Here is a 19770-nt window from a genome sequence, read left to right on the forward strand (position 1 = left end):
AGGAATTTAAGCATGGGCTTACGTGCTAGTTGGGGGTTTTTTTCAATTGGGTCTGGGTATGCAGAAAGTAGCATAAAAGAGATCAACAAACATTAAAGCTTGTTAACGGTGCTCAGTATAGAGGAGAAAAAGGGCCTTTTATTTCCCTGAAATTTCTGACCTTTTTTGTTATTTTTCTTCTCCCTGTTGCTCTTTGCTCACCAACCACAGCTCTCATTTGCTGTGGACAATTCCCAAAGGGAACATTCCTCGCTGGAGTAACTTACCCAGCTCTTTTCCTTAATTTACAGCGAGTACAGCACCCCTTGCAGAATGCATAGCAGAACCTTTGGCTGCAAGCCAGTGCTAATAGCATGTTTTCCAATAATCTAATCTCTTCAGTCACAGAGCAGAAATCAGAAAGTTAAAAGAACTGGCTTCTCAACTTGTCTCAGTCCACCTTTGAAATCTGTGCACGGAAAGGTTGTGAGAGTGACTACAATAAATTGTTACCACACTTGCACCCATGACTTAGTAGTTGTGTTCATAACAATCTGATGTATATGAGAGAATCCCATATAAAGCAAGGTTTCATGCAGTGCCAGGAACAGAATCGCACATGAAGGCTTGCATGTGCAAAGAAGCCAGGGATTTCAGCCAAAGCTAAGGACATATTGTAAACATCCATGAATTAAACACCTCAACACTCCTAAGAGATAGGTATCATTTCTCCTTTGCAGATGAAGAAAGTGAAGCCCAAAGATGACAAGGCCAAAACTTTTAAGTTTGGCTCTAGAAGTGAAGCAGTAATCCTTTGATTGGACTCCTAAATAAATAGCTGCATTTTCAGACTTCTGACCATCTGCATCTTCCACAGGCATTCTGTTATGTATGTAGGAATGAAGCAGGAGGTTAGTTGTCTCACTGGAGGCCCTGGGTTTGAAAATGCAGATGCTAATACTTTTAACTTTCCAATGCTAGAAAGGGACCATAAGCAGGCAACTTCACCAACCTTCAAATCCAAGAACCCCTATCTGTCTCTAAAAACTCATAATTCAGTGGTGCAGGGGGGTTTCAAATATAGGGAAAGGCAAAGTAACTAGATGTTGGAAGTTCACCTATTGCTTTTATTCTCTTCCACACTGCTTGTTTCTTTTCTATCTGTACTGGGTTGTGTATGTTTGCTTTGGGGGTGGGGAACTGATACCATCACAACCATTTTTCCTCATTTCTAACATTATGCAGACATCTGGTGGTCTACAGATTACACGTTGATAACTGGATCCATCACTTCTACCCCAGGACAGAATCCCCTACATATACAATTTTACTTGCTGTCACTGCGTGCATGTACTTGTGGGGAACTGCTACCTCTCTGTGAGAGCAAATTGCTTGACTTGCTTCATGCAACTACATGAGGTCAAGGAGTCAGTTAAGAAGGATGTTTTCACACTAGGGCACAGTTCAACCTTTCCTTTCACTTATTCCATTTTGGCAACTGCTTGTGCAATTTTTTATCACAATTTTTCCTGCAGCAGCCCAGCATTTGGAGTGGTGTTGTTGCGGTCATCTCATATCCGAGCACTGTCTCATGGCAGCCCAACGTGGTGCCTCAAGCCACTAGCCACCAGTCAAGCTGCCAAATATTCATCACATTGGATGCTTTAAAAATAACTGCTGTGATTTCATGTTTTTCTAATATCTAGGGGATGTTTGGTTTTCACCGAAGCCTAACTAATTGTTGGTATAACTTACATTAGACAGTTCTATTTGCAGTAACGGGTTCTATTTCTATCATTTGTTCTGCATCAACTTAATTATTTTACAGCATGACAAAACAGAACTGAACAGTCCTCTCTTCCTCATTAATGTAGTTATTAGAAAAATGTTCTTCAACAGAGCACTGTTGCAAAGTGCCAAGGATATTTTGCAAGCTGGCTAAGGCATCCGACACCTGGAAAAGCAGCTCTCTCAGGCCATGAAACAGCAAATGGATCATTTTGTTGTGCAGCAGGTTGGGTAGGAAGAGGTGTCTCACAAATTTGTATTTGCACGTGCAGCGTAAGGTTAAATATGCGCCCTCAGGATGATGCTGTGATCCAGCCTAAATTATGTGGCTCTTACCATTGTTGTTGGTGAAGTACTTAGCAAAAATATATTAAGACCAGTTGTTCAATTGTGCATAAAAAGTGTCAGATATCACTTTGGATGTGCATCACCAATATTAAATAATATATCAGACAAATAAAAACCAGTCATCCTTAAAAGTTATAATTCATAGATTAACCTTTAATCTTTCCAAATGTTAGGTTAAAATGGTTTTAAAGACACATAAGGTGCTTTTTTTCATATTTTTTTGCAGTTGTAGAAAAACATTAAAGTGGCTTCAAAACCTTTGGCTTTACAGTTCTTACTATAAAATGTTTAATAACACTCATGACACTAAATCTAAATTTCCTAGATATTTAATTCTTGGTTTTATATATAATTATATAACTTTGTTTTCCTTTAGCTAGTATTGTCAATAGGTGGCCTCAGTTTATTTATTTTTTTACTTTAGAATTTCCTTTTTTTTAAAATGGAAATTTTATACCTTACTATTCCTTATCACCTTTACAATGTTACTATTGTTATTTCAAATTAAAGCAACTTGAGGAATCATTGACAGAACAAAATTCTGTTAGAACACATCACTTTTTAAAAAGAGAAATATTTTTTAAAAAACTTTGAAATAATTTTGTCAAATATTTTTTCAAATAACTGATACCAAGTATTCCCACCAAAGTGAAACAGATTATCTTTTATTCTTCTGTGGACTATTTAATAAATTTTTGCATTTTATGGCAATTTTGTATGAATCTCACTTTTAAAAATCATTGTCAAAGAGCATTCCCGTCATCCCCTATAGGTGTGATCCTTACAGCAGACATCAGAGCAGAGCATAACAATCATAGAGATCTTTAATCATTTAATCTGATTTCCCAGTTGCTGCACATCCTCTCCAGGGCATCCTCAGGAGTCTGGAGCACCCTGGCAGCTTTAAGCCTTAGGTTGCAATGGAGGTGATGGCCACAGGGCTTGTCTTAGCAGGAAGAGCACAAGTGAAGGTGGATACAGGGGACCTGGCTTCATCCTGTGTTGACTCAGCAGCCATGGTGAGTGTCTTCTATGCTGGCAGTGGCAGCAAGGGGACAAGAGGGCATTTTGACCTCTGCCCAGACCTCTTTGTGCCACTAACACAGTAGGATTGCTGCAGTCAAACTAGCTTTAGAGGGAAAGCTGTGATCACTTGGCTCACTGACTGCTGAGGTCATGATGGCTCTGCCTGCCATCTACCTGCACGGTGGCACGGAGCTCGCCCAGTCTGTGCAGCCACTGGCTACAACAGTCACTAACAACAATGTGCAGTCTGCAGCTTCCATTTTCAAATACAGCCTGTGCATAAGCTTTCAAATAATTTATCTAGAAAGTCTGATAGGTCAGCATTATACTGTTACATTAAAAGATCAAACAAAACCAAATGGTTTTAATTCATTTTCTCTTGCAATCAGCTGAGCTGATTGGCATGCAAATCCTCAGAGAAGTGGAGGTACACCACCACATGAAAAGTGAACTGTATCCCTGCTTAAGCACAAAATGGACAATAGCCTTGATTTCATCACCAGCACCCCAATAATTCAGCTCAGATACTTCCTAGCATGGCTTTAGCTCGACTGTAAACTGCCTGCTGTGTATCACTGCAGTGATGTTAGATGTATTACAGTTTTGGGGAAGTGAATGATGCTTGGTGTGAGTGCTAAATTTCTTTCATGTGGGGCAGCGTGTGAGGCAGCGAAGCGGGTTGGGAGGGGAAGGCTCAAACTTCAAAGGGAGGGCAGCATGCAGAAGGGGTGATGGAACAAGCCCTAACTACGTGCCATTCATAGTTACTTCACAAGAAGAGCCAGGCACAAGGAGCTGTTAAACTGAGTCAGTTTCTCAGGAATCAGACACCTACTTAAATCTCACCCATTCTATTACTTAATCCCAATCAAAACAGGCCATCCAATCACACTGCCCTCTAAAAATCAGATAACTGTACTCCCATGGACTACCCTAGCATCTATTAACAAATCAGTGAAATCCTCACCCCCTTCTTTTTGCAGGAGTTTTGCCGTTGACTTTGGTGAGCCAGGACGTCCATCAGTGAGTCCGAGCTGATGGTGATGAAGTCTCTTGTCTTTTTTCCATCAGAGTTGAATTCAATTTCATATCATACTGTTCATACTTCGCACTCAAAAACCTTTGACTTCTCTTCTTTAGAGTGGCATGGGTCCCAGTGGCATGAGGGAAAGGTGAAAATAGTTAGATCATCATTTGCTGAGTGTTGATAGCAAATGCATCACTACACAGCACTACAGCAGAGAAGCAGTCACTAGAGCTAATATTTTAATCATTCATTTAAACTTGGAATTTTGGACAGTATTTTGTGTCACAAGACAGATGCATGGTCTGGTCAGCCTGGAGAATTTACCCTTTTTCCTATATGAAAATTTGAGAACAGAGTTTCCCCTTGTTACAAATTGTAGAAAACAATTTTTAGAGCCATTCCAGCACTGTGATACTCCTTAGTATCTATTACTCTGGGTTCAAATCTTCATGTGAGACTTGTATTTAAAGAGACAGGTTCTGCTTCAATGTTTGCAGGCATCAGTCCAGAACAGCTCCGCTGCAAACAACATACTTTGGGGCTCTTAGTTAGCTTCAGTATGGTATGAATTTAATCGTTACACAGAAAAAATTATTTCATTCAGTACAAACTTTTGATCAGTTCCACTTAGGAAAATATACAAAATTGAGAGTATATTAAGTAATTGATCAAAGGCACATCTGAGCAACGCCAAGGCAGTGGGCTGGCTTGCTGTCTGGCTTATTAATTTTCTAACGCTATAAACATGGTAGTAGAAAATCATAGCTTCAACATGGGATTACAGGCTTTTGCTGTCTAAACCCTTCTCCCTAGTCCCCAGCATGGAAAGTAAAATCTGTTACATCCTGCTGTTCTTTCTGTGGTTTCTGAAACAAAACTTTGAGAGAAAAGCTCTGGTCTCAAAAGACCCTGTGGGAAATGAGAAACTTGCAAATGCTACTGTAGTTGTGTAATGTTGACAGTATGAGCTGAGTGATCCTTATACAGCCTGGAAGTACACGAGCATCTGTGTAATATGCAACAATAAAAGTCTCTAGTATGCTAAAGTAACAAAAAGGCAGAAGCAAACCGGGGGGGACAGGTTCTGCTGCCACCAGGACAACATGAGCACCAAGCATCTTTGCTAGAAACACACGAACGATAGCTGAAACACTAGTATCAAGAGGAAAATCAAGCAGAAAGACTGAATATTTCAAAGATTGAGCATGTGCAATATACAGCTGTGCTTTTTTAGTTGATAGAAGTACATGGCTTTTACAGGGAAGAGACTGGGGAGTCATGGGAAACACGATGATGTTGACAACTTTGTTTTAGAGTTCTGTGTGCATACAAAAAGTGTGAAATCAACCACGGATCTTCATGACAGCATCTTGCATGATTAGAGTATTAAAATACTGTCTAAATATATGTACATCAAATATAACCTCTTTCCAAAAGTCACACCTCCTTTTTTCAACTCAGTACAGGTGCTTTATTTGCAAGTAGCTGAGACTGACAAGTGTCATGACACGTTGGTTATACAACTGTTAGGTTACTACTTTTTATAGATCACATACTTCCCCTTCTATAACAGGCCATCTTATCTAGACAATAAGGAGGAGATACTGTAATTCAGTTTTCCATTTTCAGAGAAGATTCATAATGTATAGTCTTGAATGCTGGGTATTTGGAATCAACTACAGCTGACTCTAAAAGTAAGATCTGTAGTTGCTTACAGAATTTAGAACTTGGTGTGAGAAGGCATTGCGTGACCTGGTCCTGCCTTTACCATCACAACCAGTTTGTCTCAGGGATGCTCTTTGGTTCCTATACCAGTTAAACTTCCTGGATCACTGAATTTTGGTTGTGTTCTGTAGTACGTGGGAAAAAAAAGTCAATTTCCCTTCTCTCTCGGTGAAAAGAATTTTTCAGTTTATTTACAAAACTCTCTGGAATGAGAAGGAGCCATTTGTGGTTGCTGTGGCTGATTTCTGTTGTGCTGAAGATGCTAAGAGGCTGCATAAAACTCTGCACCCCTGGTGAGATTTTTCAGCCTGTTGATGCTCTTTCTAACCAAATTCAGGGGAAATGTGTTCTGGCAGCCAGTATACTTAATTTTCAGGATCACTTTGCCAGACATGTGTTTAATAATGATGAGGCATTCCCCAGTGAGATCTTGGCCATTTGGGCTGAGGGCCTCCTTGCTTGTAGACACCACTACAAAACAGTTACGGATACTCCCTGAGACTGTGGGACAGTCCCACACTCATGTCTCTGCTGCTCTTTTGAACTGTTGACACTTGGTGAACAAAATAGGTTGGCTTTTTTTCCCTTGGATGGGAAGTGTCTCTTGAGGAGGAAAATGTTCTACCAAGCCAGGCAGATGTTTGAGGAAAACTTTTTTTCAGTCCTTACGGGATCTTCTTCCTTCAAAACACAGGAGAACACTTGAGGATCTTCTTTGTTATGTGTTTCATACCATAGAAGGCAGCAATGGTCTGAAGTAAAATTGAAGTCAGATTTCTCTGGAGGAGTTGCCATCATCTTAGAAAGAAATCTTGAAGTATTTGTGAAGCACAAATCACAAAGAGAAATAGAAGATGTTAAGCCTTTAACAGTTGACTTCTAGATTGATTTTTCCTCTTTGCTCCTTTTGTGGTTGCCTCTCCTTTCAAGGCCACCTCAGACTCCTGTAGATCCAGGGGAGGCTGGATGGAGAGTCCACAATCCTCAGCTATCACCACTGGTTCAGTTTCATCCCAGAAAACTTATTGCAAATCCAACGTAGCAATTGCCACGTATGGGTCTTTCTTCCCCACAAAGCCCAGCTGCTGTCCCATCATGACACAGCAAGTCCTTTGCATCCCTGTGGGTGATTTAAGGCCAAGCAATCAAGCAGAGCTTAGCCTGCAAGACTGAGCTCAGGTTTCATCTTCACCCAGGCTGGCAATCTATTTAGCAGTGATAAAACAAACTTATCAAACCCACGTGTACTTTCTCACCAGTGCTGTTCCACCACTCCTGGACTTTCTCCTTGATCCACACTGCATGTTACCTACACGTTGGTTCAGTATTTTTGCCCCACCATTGTCCGTTCCACTTCTAACACATTTCCACACAGAGAAACACTGTCCAAGAAAGAGTCTGAGGAAATACGCTGTGGTTTGCAAACTGAATTCCTTAATGACTTTCTCATTAGAAGAGCTCACTGCCAAATGCTGTTTGTGTTTGCCGAAAGGATGGTCTGCATGATTAAGAGTAGCTCTGCTTTACATGAAGTATTGTCAGGCCACTGCCACAGGCAGCTACTTTGCACTAGGCGAGAGAGAGAGAAATGAACACCAGTGAATGCACAGAGTGATCAAGCAACATGAGAACCCAAATTCGCCCCACCAGAAGGGCCGGTGCCTGCACGAGTGCCGAGTGCCGCGTGGAGGGTAAAGCTGAGGCAGGGCCTGGGTCTCACGGCGAGGGGCAGCCCAACTGGGGAGGCTGAATTCCAGAGCAGCTCTGCTGTGAAAATATTTCCTGTGAGAATGCGCAAGCCCAAAAAACCAGGAGCAGCAGCAGCTCTCTTAGCAGGGATGGATTCCATTTGTCTAGCACATCCATTTCAAGAGCGAGCCTCTAAACGGATAACTTTTTGCTGAAGATTGGTGATGAGACAGTGCACCTCAGCTGCAGCAAATGGGTGAAGAATATTCTTCTACCCTGAGCTTTCCCCTTGTCTGTCAGAACATACACCCACCTGAATTCCTCCTGCCCTTTCTTATTTTCTTTTTTTGATCTCATAAATTTTAATTGATGTATAAAGTAAAACTGATAGAAAAATTTCATTGCAAAGATTTTAGAATTTATTTGCTGCATGCCATCAAAATCTCCTATTGTCTCATCATTGAAAGTTCAGATTCAAATTTAGGTCCTTGTCCCTAACTTTCTATTTTTAACAGAGAGACCACAACTCATTGTTTCCAGAGCAGGGCTTTGGAAAATATTCTGAGAAAGGAAAATCCCCAGTGATTTCATTTGCTGATGAGGCTTAAAACTAATATCTGGACAAACAGCTTTCCCCAAAAAAGGCCTCCAAGCCAAAAAGGGCTTAAAGCCAGGCAGAGGAAGAGAATAGTTCAAGATAAACTTAGTGTCTTCTCTGATGTCCACTATTTAGGTTGTATAAAAAGAAAAACACAGGGATAGATTCTGGTCCTAAAGCCAGTCACAAGCCTGGACATACATACTTTGTATCTGCTGAGTCAGGAGGCCTGGCTGACACTTGTGTAAGAGATGGTGAAGAACTTGTCTGTGGGTCTCTGTGTTCCCACCACTTGCTTTGCCCATCACTGTGCTGTATTTTCCATCCTTAACAGTCTAGGATTTCACTGTGTTTAAAGAGTATTTGAATACAAGAGGACAAACTGCTCGATGGCTAGTAGGGCCATCTCTAACAGCAAACACTGCTCCTAACAGCTCATGCATAGAATAGTTCATCCTCATCTAAGTCAGTTCTGAGGGTTGTGGAGAGTTTTATTTGTCTTCATAATGGACCTGGTTGCACCAAAGATCAAATGGTTACAGGCGAGAGCATTTCTTGGACCTATTTGCAATGTTAAAGCCCAGACCTCCTGGTTCTGCAGCCAGAGTTTGACCCACGAGGCCACAGCACCTGCCCCTCTGCCAAGAGACTGGACCTCTCTGCCCCGCTTACCACATCTAAAACTTGTGGCTAACAGGAGTGGTCTGCACTCTCCTAGTGCTTTTTCACCTGTAGACTTCAAAGCATTTCTTAAAGAGGATATATATTACTTACCCATTTCTTCTGTTTACCTAAGTATAGAAATTTGAAGCAATGCTTACACCAGGTGTACCATGGCCAGGTTTCACCAGATGGGATTGATGTTCCCAGCTTGTTGCGGCACATCACTTAAACTCTGAGCTCACATTGTCTGCTGTGGGGAAAAAAAAAGGAGTAAATCTTCTGGTTGCTTCCTCATAGTTATGGTGTACAGTCGCTGAAGTGCTCGAGATCTGCAGGCACTAACACCCTGCTGTAATGAGAGAGGAATAGTACAGGCCAGTTCTGTACCCAGCACTTATAAGTTCCCTCCCTGTGGCAGAAAGATGTTTCAGAGCCTGAGTTTGCCCCGTTTCCTTCTGGACCCCTTTTTTTCCCACCTGGCCTCTGCAGGAGGTGAGGGACTGGCCTCTACATTGCAGGGATCAGGCAAGTGCCTGGATCTGAACTGGAGAGGGAGGAGGCTGAGAGGAAACAGGAATGTGATCTGAAGCTGGAGCTTGGAGATGTCTTATTTCAAACATGCTAACTCATTTTCTAGACACAAATATTTCTCTTCCACCATTTATTTTCTCATGGGTTCAATGACAAAGCCCAGTGCTGTGCTTTCAAACAGTACCAATTTCTGGAGTACTCGGCTGTCCCTGCTTTGCTTTTTCACCTGAGCCAGAATAAGGGTTTTCCTAGCATTCAGAGCAAGCACAATGAGAGCCAGTCTCATTACACAGATACAGGGCTCAAAGAAATGTCAGGCACAACAGGAGACAATCAAAAAAGGATCCCCTTAATAGCTTATAAGAGAAAAAAAAAGTCTTTCTTAATTTAAAATGTCAATTCTGACTTTTCAGTGAGACTTTTGCTCTATGCATTTCCAAGAACAGGAGCATGTTTTGCTTCACACGTTGAGTTACAATGGCATGAAATCAACCTTTAAATGGAGCTTGACTTACATATTTTAACTTATTCTTTACTCCAGAATATTAACAATATGATTCTTCATTTGGAACTACAGGCTTTATTTTTTTGCTGTGTTAGTTGTATGAGATGTATCTGGGATGCATGAAAGGAGGCAGAAATGGTGAAAAGGGATAGGAGTACATTTTGGTTTATACTTAATACTTCTGGAGTTAAAGGGGAGATGGAAATTGGCCATGTAATGGATCTTAGCTATAGAGAATTATCTTCTTTCGGTAATAAAGTACTGCCTGTCTCAAAGGCTCACACACACAGCTTGACCTCAGAGCAGTTGCACATAATGTTTTCTCTGTCAAGAGAATCTATTCATAATGACGTGTCACAGGTGCTCACACATAATATGTTTCCCATCAAAAGTGGTCATCCATATTTTATATAGCAGCTTTGATGACAAATATTTTGTACTTCAGCTGCTTTTTCTTTCCTCTGTCAGACTTAATGAAGGAAAGTCACGGATAGTTTTTAAATAATGTCAGCTTCTTAGATCACATTACTGTGTCTGCCTTTGAAAGTAGCTTCATACAAGAGCCACAAGACGGCAGAGAGAGACGAGGACATTTTAATTTACTTAACTTTAAAAAGAAAGACAATTTTTGAGGCTCTTAATTTCAAAATCAATATACTCTGTATCTTTGGAATCTTCTCAGAAAAAAATATGCTATACTTATTGAGCACTCAGTATTGTGAGAGTCTAGTGAAAGCAAGGCTGATAACTGAATTGGGATTGAAGCTTCTCACTATGGGGGATGCCATTTATTCTCATAGTAGTGGTGTGTCCTGGTGGTAAAAACACTTCCCTCCAGGTTGTTCTACAAAGTGCATGCCTCAGAGGGCACAGAGAATTGGGTTCTTATATTCCCATTGAAATTGTTTGCCCACAGCTGGGCCAAAGTTTGCTCTTCTCCTACATGTCCAGTCCTACTGAGAGAAATAACCTTAATTCCTCATTCTATTAATGAAAGAGGAAAAGTGAACTTGAACTCCCTTTGAGGTTTCTCAGATTGCAGGACTGGTCACCGAAACCTCAGAGCATAGAGGACTGCTTTTCCCATTCATGGGCCATGTCTTTTCTGCCAAAACTGTAAGTGAACAAAGTATAGAGGTATTCCTGAACTTCCCTACCACCAGGCAAACTCCCCTGAGCTAGCAGAGTGTGGTGGCTTTCAATCTGTAAGCCATGGATTCATATGGGCTTCTGGTCTGTCTCCAAGGGGTCCACAGAAGGGAGCTGACAAAAGCAAGTTCATTGTGTATGCAAGCTATTTAGCAGTGTCTTCAGATAAAAATAAAATCAAGACACTAAAATAGGCAATCAAATTATGGCACATGCATATTTATAAAATTATCACTGGCCTGAGGAGAAGGTGGAAAAGGAAGCCAATAGTATTTACAAATAGGATTTACAAATGTAAATGAGGACTGGATTTCTCTTACATATGAAATATAACCAGATGTCTCAGGTTGAGAGATGAAAGCTAACACTTAGAAAAATGCCTAGTTTTTTCATACAAGACAAGTCCAAAAAAGAGGGGACACAGGGTCTGGAGCTATTTGATGTTTAATTATTTTTGAGATCCAATTCCTATTTAAGAATGCAGTCAAGAAGGAATTAAAAGTAGGTAATAACTTCTAAAGTACAGGAAGATGCAAAACATTATTCTCTACCACTGAGGAGTAATAGACTGATTAATGTCTGCTACTGAAAAGATGGTCTGCAATAGCATCCTCTTTCCTGCTACCCCCAAGCCCCTAAAGAAGAACTGGATAGTCTTAAGCAGTGAGTGCATTAAGTTTTCCTTTCCTTGTCTGAAGAATCAGAACAATTCAATTGAAAGGCAAATATAATCCTACCTATGCTCCATGCTGGGACTGGAGCAGGGTAAATGCCACAGTTAAGTCTGAACATCAGGTTGTAATTGTTAGAGATTAAAAACATGCCAGAGAGAACATTCCAGGAAAAGAAGGAGGGTGAGAAGGATGGGTCTCCTGTGTCTTTTTATTAAAGCAAATTAGCATCAGATCTTACAAGGGTATATTCCTGCACAGCAGAACTTAATCAAATGGCATTTAGTGAATGAAGAAAATTATACACTAGATTGATTTTTAATCATCCAGCTAGGAAAAGCAAAGATAAGTGAACATGTATTTATCTGCTGAGCCAAGTGCATACAAGGCAGAAAAGCCACTGAAAATAACTAAAAGAAAAATAACTGTTCTCTAGGATGCTGCTGTTCCATAGAATCTATTTCAAATATAATTTGCTGTTAGCTATTTCTGCAAGATGTGAGCACATCAGCCGAGCTTCTCATTTTTATGCAGATGAAATAATCTCTGAAATGAAATGTCAGGTCATAAGAGACACAAGAAAAAATGAAGCAATCTTTAAGAGCTGTCAGAGAGGTCGATGGTCCACCCTTCCAAGAACAGAGGAGCTATTATTTCATGGTCTTGTCTAATATCTTGTTCTCTCACCATTTTTTTTTTTTTTAATGCTTGTCTTCTCAGTGCATCCTAACGTGAGCCAGGGTTGCCAAGGAGGGTGTGCTACATGTTCTGACTACAACGGATGCCTGTCATGTAAGCCCAGGCTCTTTTTCGTTCTGGAGAGGATTGGCATGAAACAGATCGGAGTATGTCTTTCCTCATGTCCAAGTGGATACTATGGGACACGGTATCCTGACATTAATAAGTGTGCAAGTAAGTGCTGGGGAAAGGGGAAGTGCATAGATTTGTTTGCTCTCTCTTGAATGCTGTATCCCATTAGGAGTCAAGTCAACAGAGAAGCAGACAGACAGGCCGAGTCTTTATTTGTTCAGTTCTTTTATAGTACTGCAGTAAATATTAACCTGAGCAATAAGTTAAGGTGAAGGATCACAAAATGGCCTAAAGCTCAGGGGTCCCGGCTCTGCGTGAATGACCTGCCTAGGACCCAGGTGATGGTCTCCTCTACACCTCCATGCAAAAGAAAGGGCAGTGCCCGTGCATGCCAGGCACTGGCCTCCAGCCACAGGAAGGAGTGACAGCAACTCTGAAGAGCGCCGGCGGAGGGATGCTGAATCTCAGTGGCTGGAGCCATTTAACCCACTGCCCTTACCTGCCTGACCTCTGCATCAAGGAGAGAAGATGGCAGATGGCATTCTTTGGAGATGCGGTTTGCCCTGGTCTCATTAGAGCTGGTCTCACACTCAGTGTAGTCCTCTAAATGCCTGTAGCAGCTGTCCAGGTTTCAGCCTGATTTGGGGGAAGTTACCAATTCATGTGGCCTCTGGGCTGGGAGACAGAGAACCCAACTCTATTCTTTACTGTGTGGGCAACATTTTGACCCCACTATGTATTTTGAACCATAAATGAACTGGAAAAGTTCGCAATGTCCTCCCCACTCCTCTTTTTGTTGTTGAATTCACTGTTTTTAATCCCGCAGGTGATATAAAAACATAAGAGCAGCGGCCAAGCAACTCTCTCAGTTTTTACCTGGTAATAAGAGTTATTTAATGAACGGACCCCAGAGTAAAGTCTTACACAGTAACTTGACGCTGTAAAGTATTTGCTCACTTTTTAGCAGTGTGTGGCCTTGCATATCAGACATAAGCTGTGCCATACACAAGTTTTTATGTATTATTTCTTTTCAAAACATCTGAGAACTGGGAAATATGCCACTAATGTCAATTTGGGTAGTCATACAGAGAATACATGAAATACTGCAGGACATCTGATTGAATATCAGAGAGTCATTTGAAAAAAAGAAAAAGATGTTAATGCAGAACAGTCTTAAGCAGATTCTAAATTCTGGTATATTTTTATTTCTCCTGGATGAATGGAGATAGATAGTGTGGAACTGGCCCAGTACCTGTGCTCTGTGGGGTTAATTAGTATCTATGTTGTGTCAGTGTAAGGCAGAAGAGTATATTGTTATTCTGATGTGCTGTGCTCTGCCTTCCTTTTGCATAGGTCTGCAAGAAGACAAGCACTGTGAGGTCATTCAGCATCAGGCCATCCTTATTAAATCCTCACTCATGCCAAGGTCACTTGTGGCTGGCCTCACTGTGTGCACAGGCCACGAAGAAGATCTAAATATAATTTGCTTCCTTTGAAGATTGATTAATATTGCTAGAATTGTGTGATTCTGGTATATGTGAGAGATCCCGTGGCGTTTCATGGCAAAGAGCAACAACATTGTTTACTGTTTGCATTTCAGAATGTAAAGCTGACTGTGATACCTGCTTCACCAGAAACTTCTGCACAAAGTGTAAAAGTGGGTTTTACTTATACAGTGGAAAGTGCCTTGAAAAGTGCCCTGATGGGCTGGAAGCCAACAATCATACGATGGAGTGCACTAGCATTGGTAAGTTTGGTCCCCCCATGTCCTGCCTGGTTTTCTCACAGGGGATGGGGGATCTAAGGAGGGCATGAATTGCAAGATCAGTTACACCCCCAGGGAAATGCAACTTAAAATAAAAATGTTCTGCATCACAAGATGTATTCGCCAGCACAACAAACTCAAGGTATTTCCCCAAGCCTGCCATTTCACAAGAAGCACAAGCTTGGTTGTGCCCCACAAACACAATCTTGATGCTAAGGGCAATTCTGCCTCAGGAAATATGGCCTGTTTGGTCTGCCCTGAGGTAGAATGACATCCATCTCTTACTTGCTCTGTTACAGTGTTATGCAGCACTGCTAACATCAAGGGTTCAAAAAACCTGAGCCAGACCCCACATGTACCTGAAAGATTAAAATACTAACTGCTTTGCTTTAGCTCCCTTGTGCTACCTGAGCCTTCAAAGGATGTGTGCATCAAGATTTTGAAGCTTACCTTCAAAAAGGTGAAGGCTGGAAACTAAAACATTAAGGAAAAAACAAAAAAAACCCAACAAAACCCCGAAATGGTGCATAATCACCTGTCTCCAGAAATTGAGGATTAAAATAAAACACCAAATAGTGAGGCACTGTCACTGAAGGAATGAGATTGGCGACACTGGTCCTGTGACTCACTGGCTGCAGAGAAGAGACCTGCTTTTGTATCTCTCCAGCCTCTGACTCACAAGCTCCGATTATTCATGCCGGGGCAATTTTGGAGGTCACCACACCTAACTCTGCTCCATCCCTCTGCCACCTCTCCAGTTGAAAGCAGAACAAGTGATATATTTGCCTCTGGGCTGCTGCAGTTGACACCCCCTTCCATGTGCACGCCGAAGCTGCGGCAAGGTTCAGCTTATTTTAGTACGCTGGCTGTGAATTGTGGTGGCTGAGGGCTGCGAACTGCGGTGGAAGCGGTAACCTCTTCAGCCACCAGCAACCAGGGAGCACTTAGGCGCAGTCTGGCCATGATGGAATTCTCCTCCCCCACAGTATCAGGCACATAGCTCTCACTGGCATTGCACGTTTTGAAGGGGAAGTAATTCAGGAATAAAAATAATGTACAGTAGTTTGTCATTTTTCTTCTCAAATACATATTAGTTCAGGTGGCAGTGATGGTTTTTATGGTTTTATTTTCAAGCAAAGACTTTAATCTTTGAAAGAAATTCAGGGGATGGTTTTTGTTCCTTGATGGCTATTTCCAAGTGCAGTAGACTTAGCTGCTTTAACAATGAGTCAGTCTCAACTAGGAAAAGCCATTTAAAGCTACGGAGGGAAAACAGAGCCTTTTTGTGCACGTGAAGGCCAATTATTTTAACAGGAGAGCTCCACTGTAATATGAAAACCAAAATGACCCACATGACAATTCACTGGAGAAAGGCTCAGAGATTGCCTGAGGTCAGTTATATTTTTAGGTTTTGAAAAATTTGGAAGTAAATTCTGGAGCTGGAAAAATGTTAAATTATAAATTCCTCCTTATAGAGGGGCTGGAATTCTTTCCTTCTTCAGCAGTAGTTTAATAGTCTTAAGCACACATGTGAACATTAAGTAAATATAAATGTTTACTATCTTTTATCACGAGAAGGATACTGAGGAGATGGCACAAAAGGGTAGTTATTAAGAGCATGCTGTTGAGCTTCCAAGGTTACTCCCATTTTTGTCTACACTATTTGGACAAGTGTCCAGCGGCACACCTTTTGAGTTCCCAATAGTACGAGATGAGCATTCAGATCACTGTGGTTTATAAACTGTAACCCGCACTTTTTTGAAAATTTTGCACCCCCCCGACCCAAATTCTCTGCGTTGCCTACTTACAGCTTGTATACGCTACAGATGAAGGATCTTTCACTATTTAAGATGAATACCAAGCAATACCAATATCACCAAAGATGCTTGAGTTTTAATGTAATGCCTTTTGATATCAGTTGGTCCTTTATAACTCTATTGATTTCCAAATTCTGTACCTTTGAGACCAGCTGCAGCAGCTTGACCCAATGACTTCACTCTCCTTTCACACAGGCATGGCCAAAGTTTAATTCCACTGAAGTTACAAGGATTTATACCTTCACAAAACCAAAGCAACCCCAGAACAAGCCCCAGTAACTGATTTCACTGAGACCAATTATGTTGTTGTTGCCCCACTTCAGGAATGGAATTACAAAACAGTACAAAATAGTAACTGGCATAATTATTTGACATTATTTTGTGCAGTATATCCTCAGCAGTCCAATTTCTGGCAATTCACTGCTGCAAATCCTGATTAATTCCATTAATTTTTGCCACTTTTTGGCTGATGCAGAATAAAATTAATGTACCATATGCATTGTGTATACAAAAAGATATTGGCCAGGCTCAGCTTGTCCTATGTTTATTGCAGTGCACTGTGAAGCTAGTGAGTGGAGTCCATGGAGCCCTTGCACAAAGAAAGGAAAAACATGTGGTTTCAAAAGAGGAAATGAAGTAAGGGTCAGAGAGATCGTACAGCATCCGTCAGCAAGGGGCAATCCTTGCCCAGCTACAAGCGAGAGCAGAAAATGTATTGTACAAAGAAAGAGATGTCAGAAGGAAGGAAAAGGTACCATGTTATCATCATCATAATATGAGATTGGTATTGTGCTTGTTTAATAACTCACATCTGAATTCCCAGGCCTCGATTGCAGGCTTCACCAAAGCTCCCATTGATGTGGTATTCTTTGGGCTGGAGAGAACTGTGCCCTTGCCTGGAGTAAATAAAGTCCTAACGCTGCTCAAGAAATGCGCTTTGTGTGATCTAGAGAGGACAGGGTGGGCTGGATGGGAAGGGACATTCTCTCTCGGTTCTGCTAAAAGAGCTGCCAAGATGAGGGGTTGCATGTGGAGCTCAGAACAAAAAGATCCATTGTAAAACATCTCATGGTGGGAGTTGTTGGGTATCAGGCAGACAAGTTTCACGCTTCAACCATGGGATTCCTCCAAACCGACTCCTAATTCATGTTTCCCTACAGGTAAGACCATAACTCTTGCAATAGCAGCTCTGTGGCCTCTCTCCCACCCTGAGCTCCTGCTACTAGCTGTGGCTGAACAACGTGGCCTGATCCTGCCATTGCATTTGGCTCATGGAGTCCCAGCATGGGAGAAAGACCACAACACTGCATGCCAGCCAAGTGAAACTCCACTTGGTTTCACTCAATAAGTAAGATTGCCAGCAGAACCACTCCTCCTTGTGAGCTAGCTTGTTGGACTTATTCCCCATCATGGCACCTAGTGAATGGCATCCCACATATTAAGAATGGGAGATGCTTAAGAAGTCTATCAAATAATAATTTATACAAATTCCACACAGTTGAGATTGTTATTCCATTGTTCCTTTTTCTCTCCTTCTTGCAGAAGGGAAGTCACTTGCTCTGTCCCCAGTGCAGTTACCCTGGTTGGCACAGGAGTGTCGATGGAATGTTTCCTTTTCCCCATCCCTTCTTATTTCCCACTTTCAAGGTTTCACCCCTTTTGAGGATGAGTGGAACAGGTGGGGCAGCTGCCCCTGTGTGAACATCTGTTAGCCAGGATGAGCTGCTGGTACCAAGCACTAACTTACCATCTTATTGTTAAATGCTACAGATTACTTATAGAAACATTAAAGGGGCTTGGAGCTTGTAATCCTTTTGAAGGTTGGCTTGTTCCCTTGGGATATACTTCATGAAAAGTGAAATAATGTTAGAAGGAGGATCTTATGAACCAGATAGCTGCAGGTGCCTCCCCCTCACCCAAAACTGGCTGGATCTACTGACTTATAGGAACCTATGGGGTAGATGTCACATCCTCCTTCTTGCATCAGGCAGTGCCTTGAAGAGGTAGAGAATTGTATCTGCCTCAGGGGAGCAGCCAAGGCAAGCTATTTACGGATTGCCTTATGCTTAGAAACTATGTCCAAAATGTTCATGCTTGCCTCTGCTTCTGCACAGTGGCACAACTTGAAACACAGCCTCTCATTAGCCTGCCGTAATTGGGGGAAGAATCCTTTTTTCTCTGCCAAAGCTAATTTTGCAAGAGCTGAAAATATAGGATTGAATTGTAATTTTGGAACCGTGAAACTTTTTTTTGAGGTGATAATGATGTTGTGTATTTGCTTATAGCAATTTGGCAGTCTCTTCAGATTGGACAGGACATTTCTCTTTGAGAAATGCCTGCTGTTCCTGAGTAGTCAGTACTTTAGAAGAAACTACTCACGTATTTTACTGTCAATTCTTATTTTATGGGATCTGAGCCAAACCATACTTGAAAAATACTGTGCACCACAAGAATTTGTTCACAATCATGAATCTTTTTCATTCCTTTTTTTTCTGCAACGTGCATAAAGGTGGGGTGTTTTTTCTTCCTTTTGAGCAATTCACAGAGTATATTCTAGCCTGTTTTATACTCAGTAGACAATTTCTTCAAAACCAATGCAAGCAGATGGAACTTATGTTCCAACTCTACCCATGCCCTTGGGATTTGTATGTATATGTCTGAGAGCCATTTTTTTTTTCATATTCTGAAATCCACCACTATATACTTCTCAGTATCCACAAAAGTCTGTCCCATTCACTTTCATACACCTTCACAGGGAGAAGAATGTAAATTTTTTTGAGAATAGATAATTCTTAATAAAATTGAGGAAATTCACACATAAAACATTAGGTTAAAATAGCTTTAAGGGTTGGATTATGGTGACAAGCCAGGAAACTGAGAATTAAACTAAAAGTTTCCCTTCTATTCCTACTGGAATGGGGAAATGAAGCTCTCCAACTTAACTTCCAGGCAACTTACCTTCCCTACTGCCGCTGTCCCTTATTACACAGAGAGAAACTTCTGTTCTCCTTTGAACAACAGAATAATTGCACAAGAAACCAAGCCAGGCTCTGTTCTTATGGCTAGCTGTGTCCAGTCAGTGACTGCAGAAGGAGGTAACAACAAAAACAGTTTGGGAAAGGGAAGGGAAAGTAAATATGTTTGCATTTACTGTTAAGAAATATTGAAAATGCTCTTTTGTATTGTATGACTCCCCATTGCCACTCAGGCATTGCTTTGGAGTTTAGCTTTCACAGCATCGGCTTTTGAAGTCTAGCAGCAGACCCAGCAGTTACCAACAGTGCTGTTAATCTTTTCTCCGCAACCATGAACAGAGAGTTAGCTCGGCCAGCCTCTGCCATTTCCATGTTGAATAGATGTCTGTGGCCAAGGGAGTTAGGGCAAAGACCACATGATGATGGGGTATGCTCGTCACAGATGCCTCAACATCTTTGCTCAAGAAGTTGAGGTCAGAGACAGGATGTTAGTCAGCTAAGTCGCTGCTATCGCACAGAAGCAAGGACATGTTTCTGGAACAGCTACGCAAAACAAGATAAAACAGATGAAGAGGTTTTTTTTTTTTGTTTCCATCTGCTGGTGTGTCATGAAAGCTGGTGAGATCTATCACAACTCTTTTTTTTTACCTCACTGGCTATAAATGAAGTTTTACCAGGAAAAGGTGCTAGTATTTTCAGAATGA

General features: G+C 41.4%; 1 protein-coding gene across 1 annotated transcript in view; it reads left to right on the top strand.

Moving 5' to 3' along the window:
• Positions 1–19770, top strand: part of RSPO3 (R-spondin 3) — a 62162-nt gene that overhangs the window by 22528 nt on the left and 19864 nt on the right. Inside the window, exons 2-4 of the mRNA XM_074864763.1 lie at positions 12420–12611; positions 14110–14256; positions 16645–16842. Coding sequence (XP_074720864.1) covers positions 12420–12611; positions 14110–14256; positions 16645–16842 — 537 coding nt within the window. The remainder of the gene's footprint in view (positions 1–12419; positions 12612–14109; positions 14257–16644; positions 16843–19770) is intronic.

The sequence above is a fragment of the Strix uralensis genome, chromosome 3, assembly GCF_047716275.1.
Source record: "Strix uralensis isolate ZFMK-TIS-50842 chromosome 3, bStrUra1, whole genome shotgun sequence".
Taxonomy (NCBI): Eukaryota; Metazoa; Chordata; class Aves; order Strigiformes; family Strigidae; genus Strix; species Strix uralensis.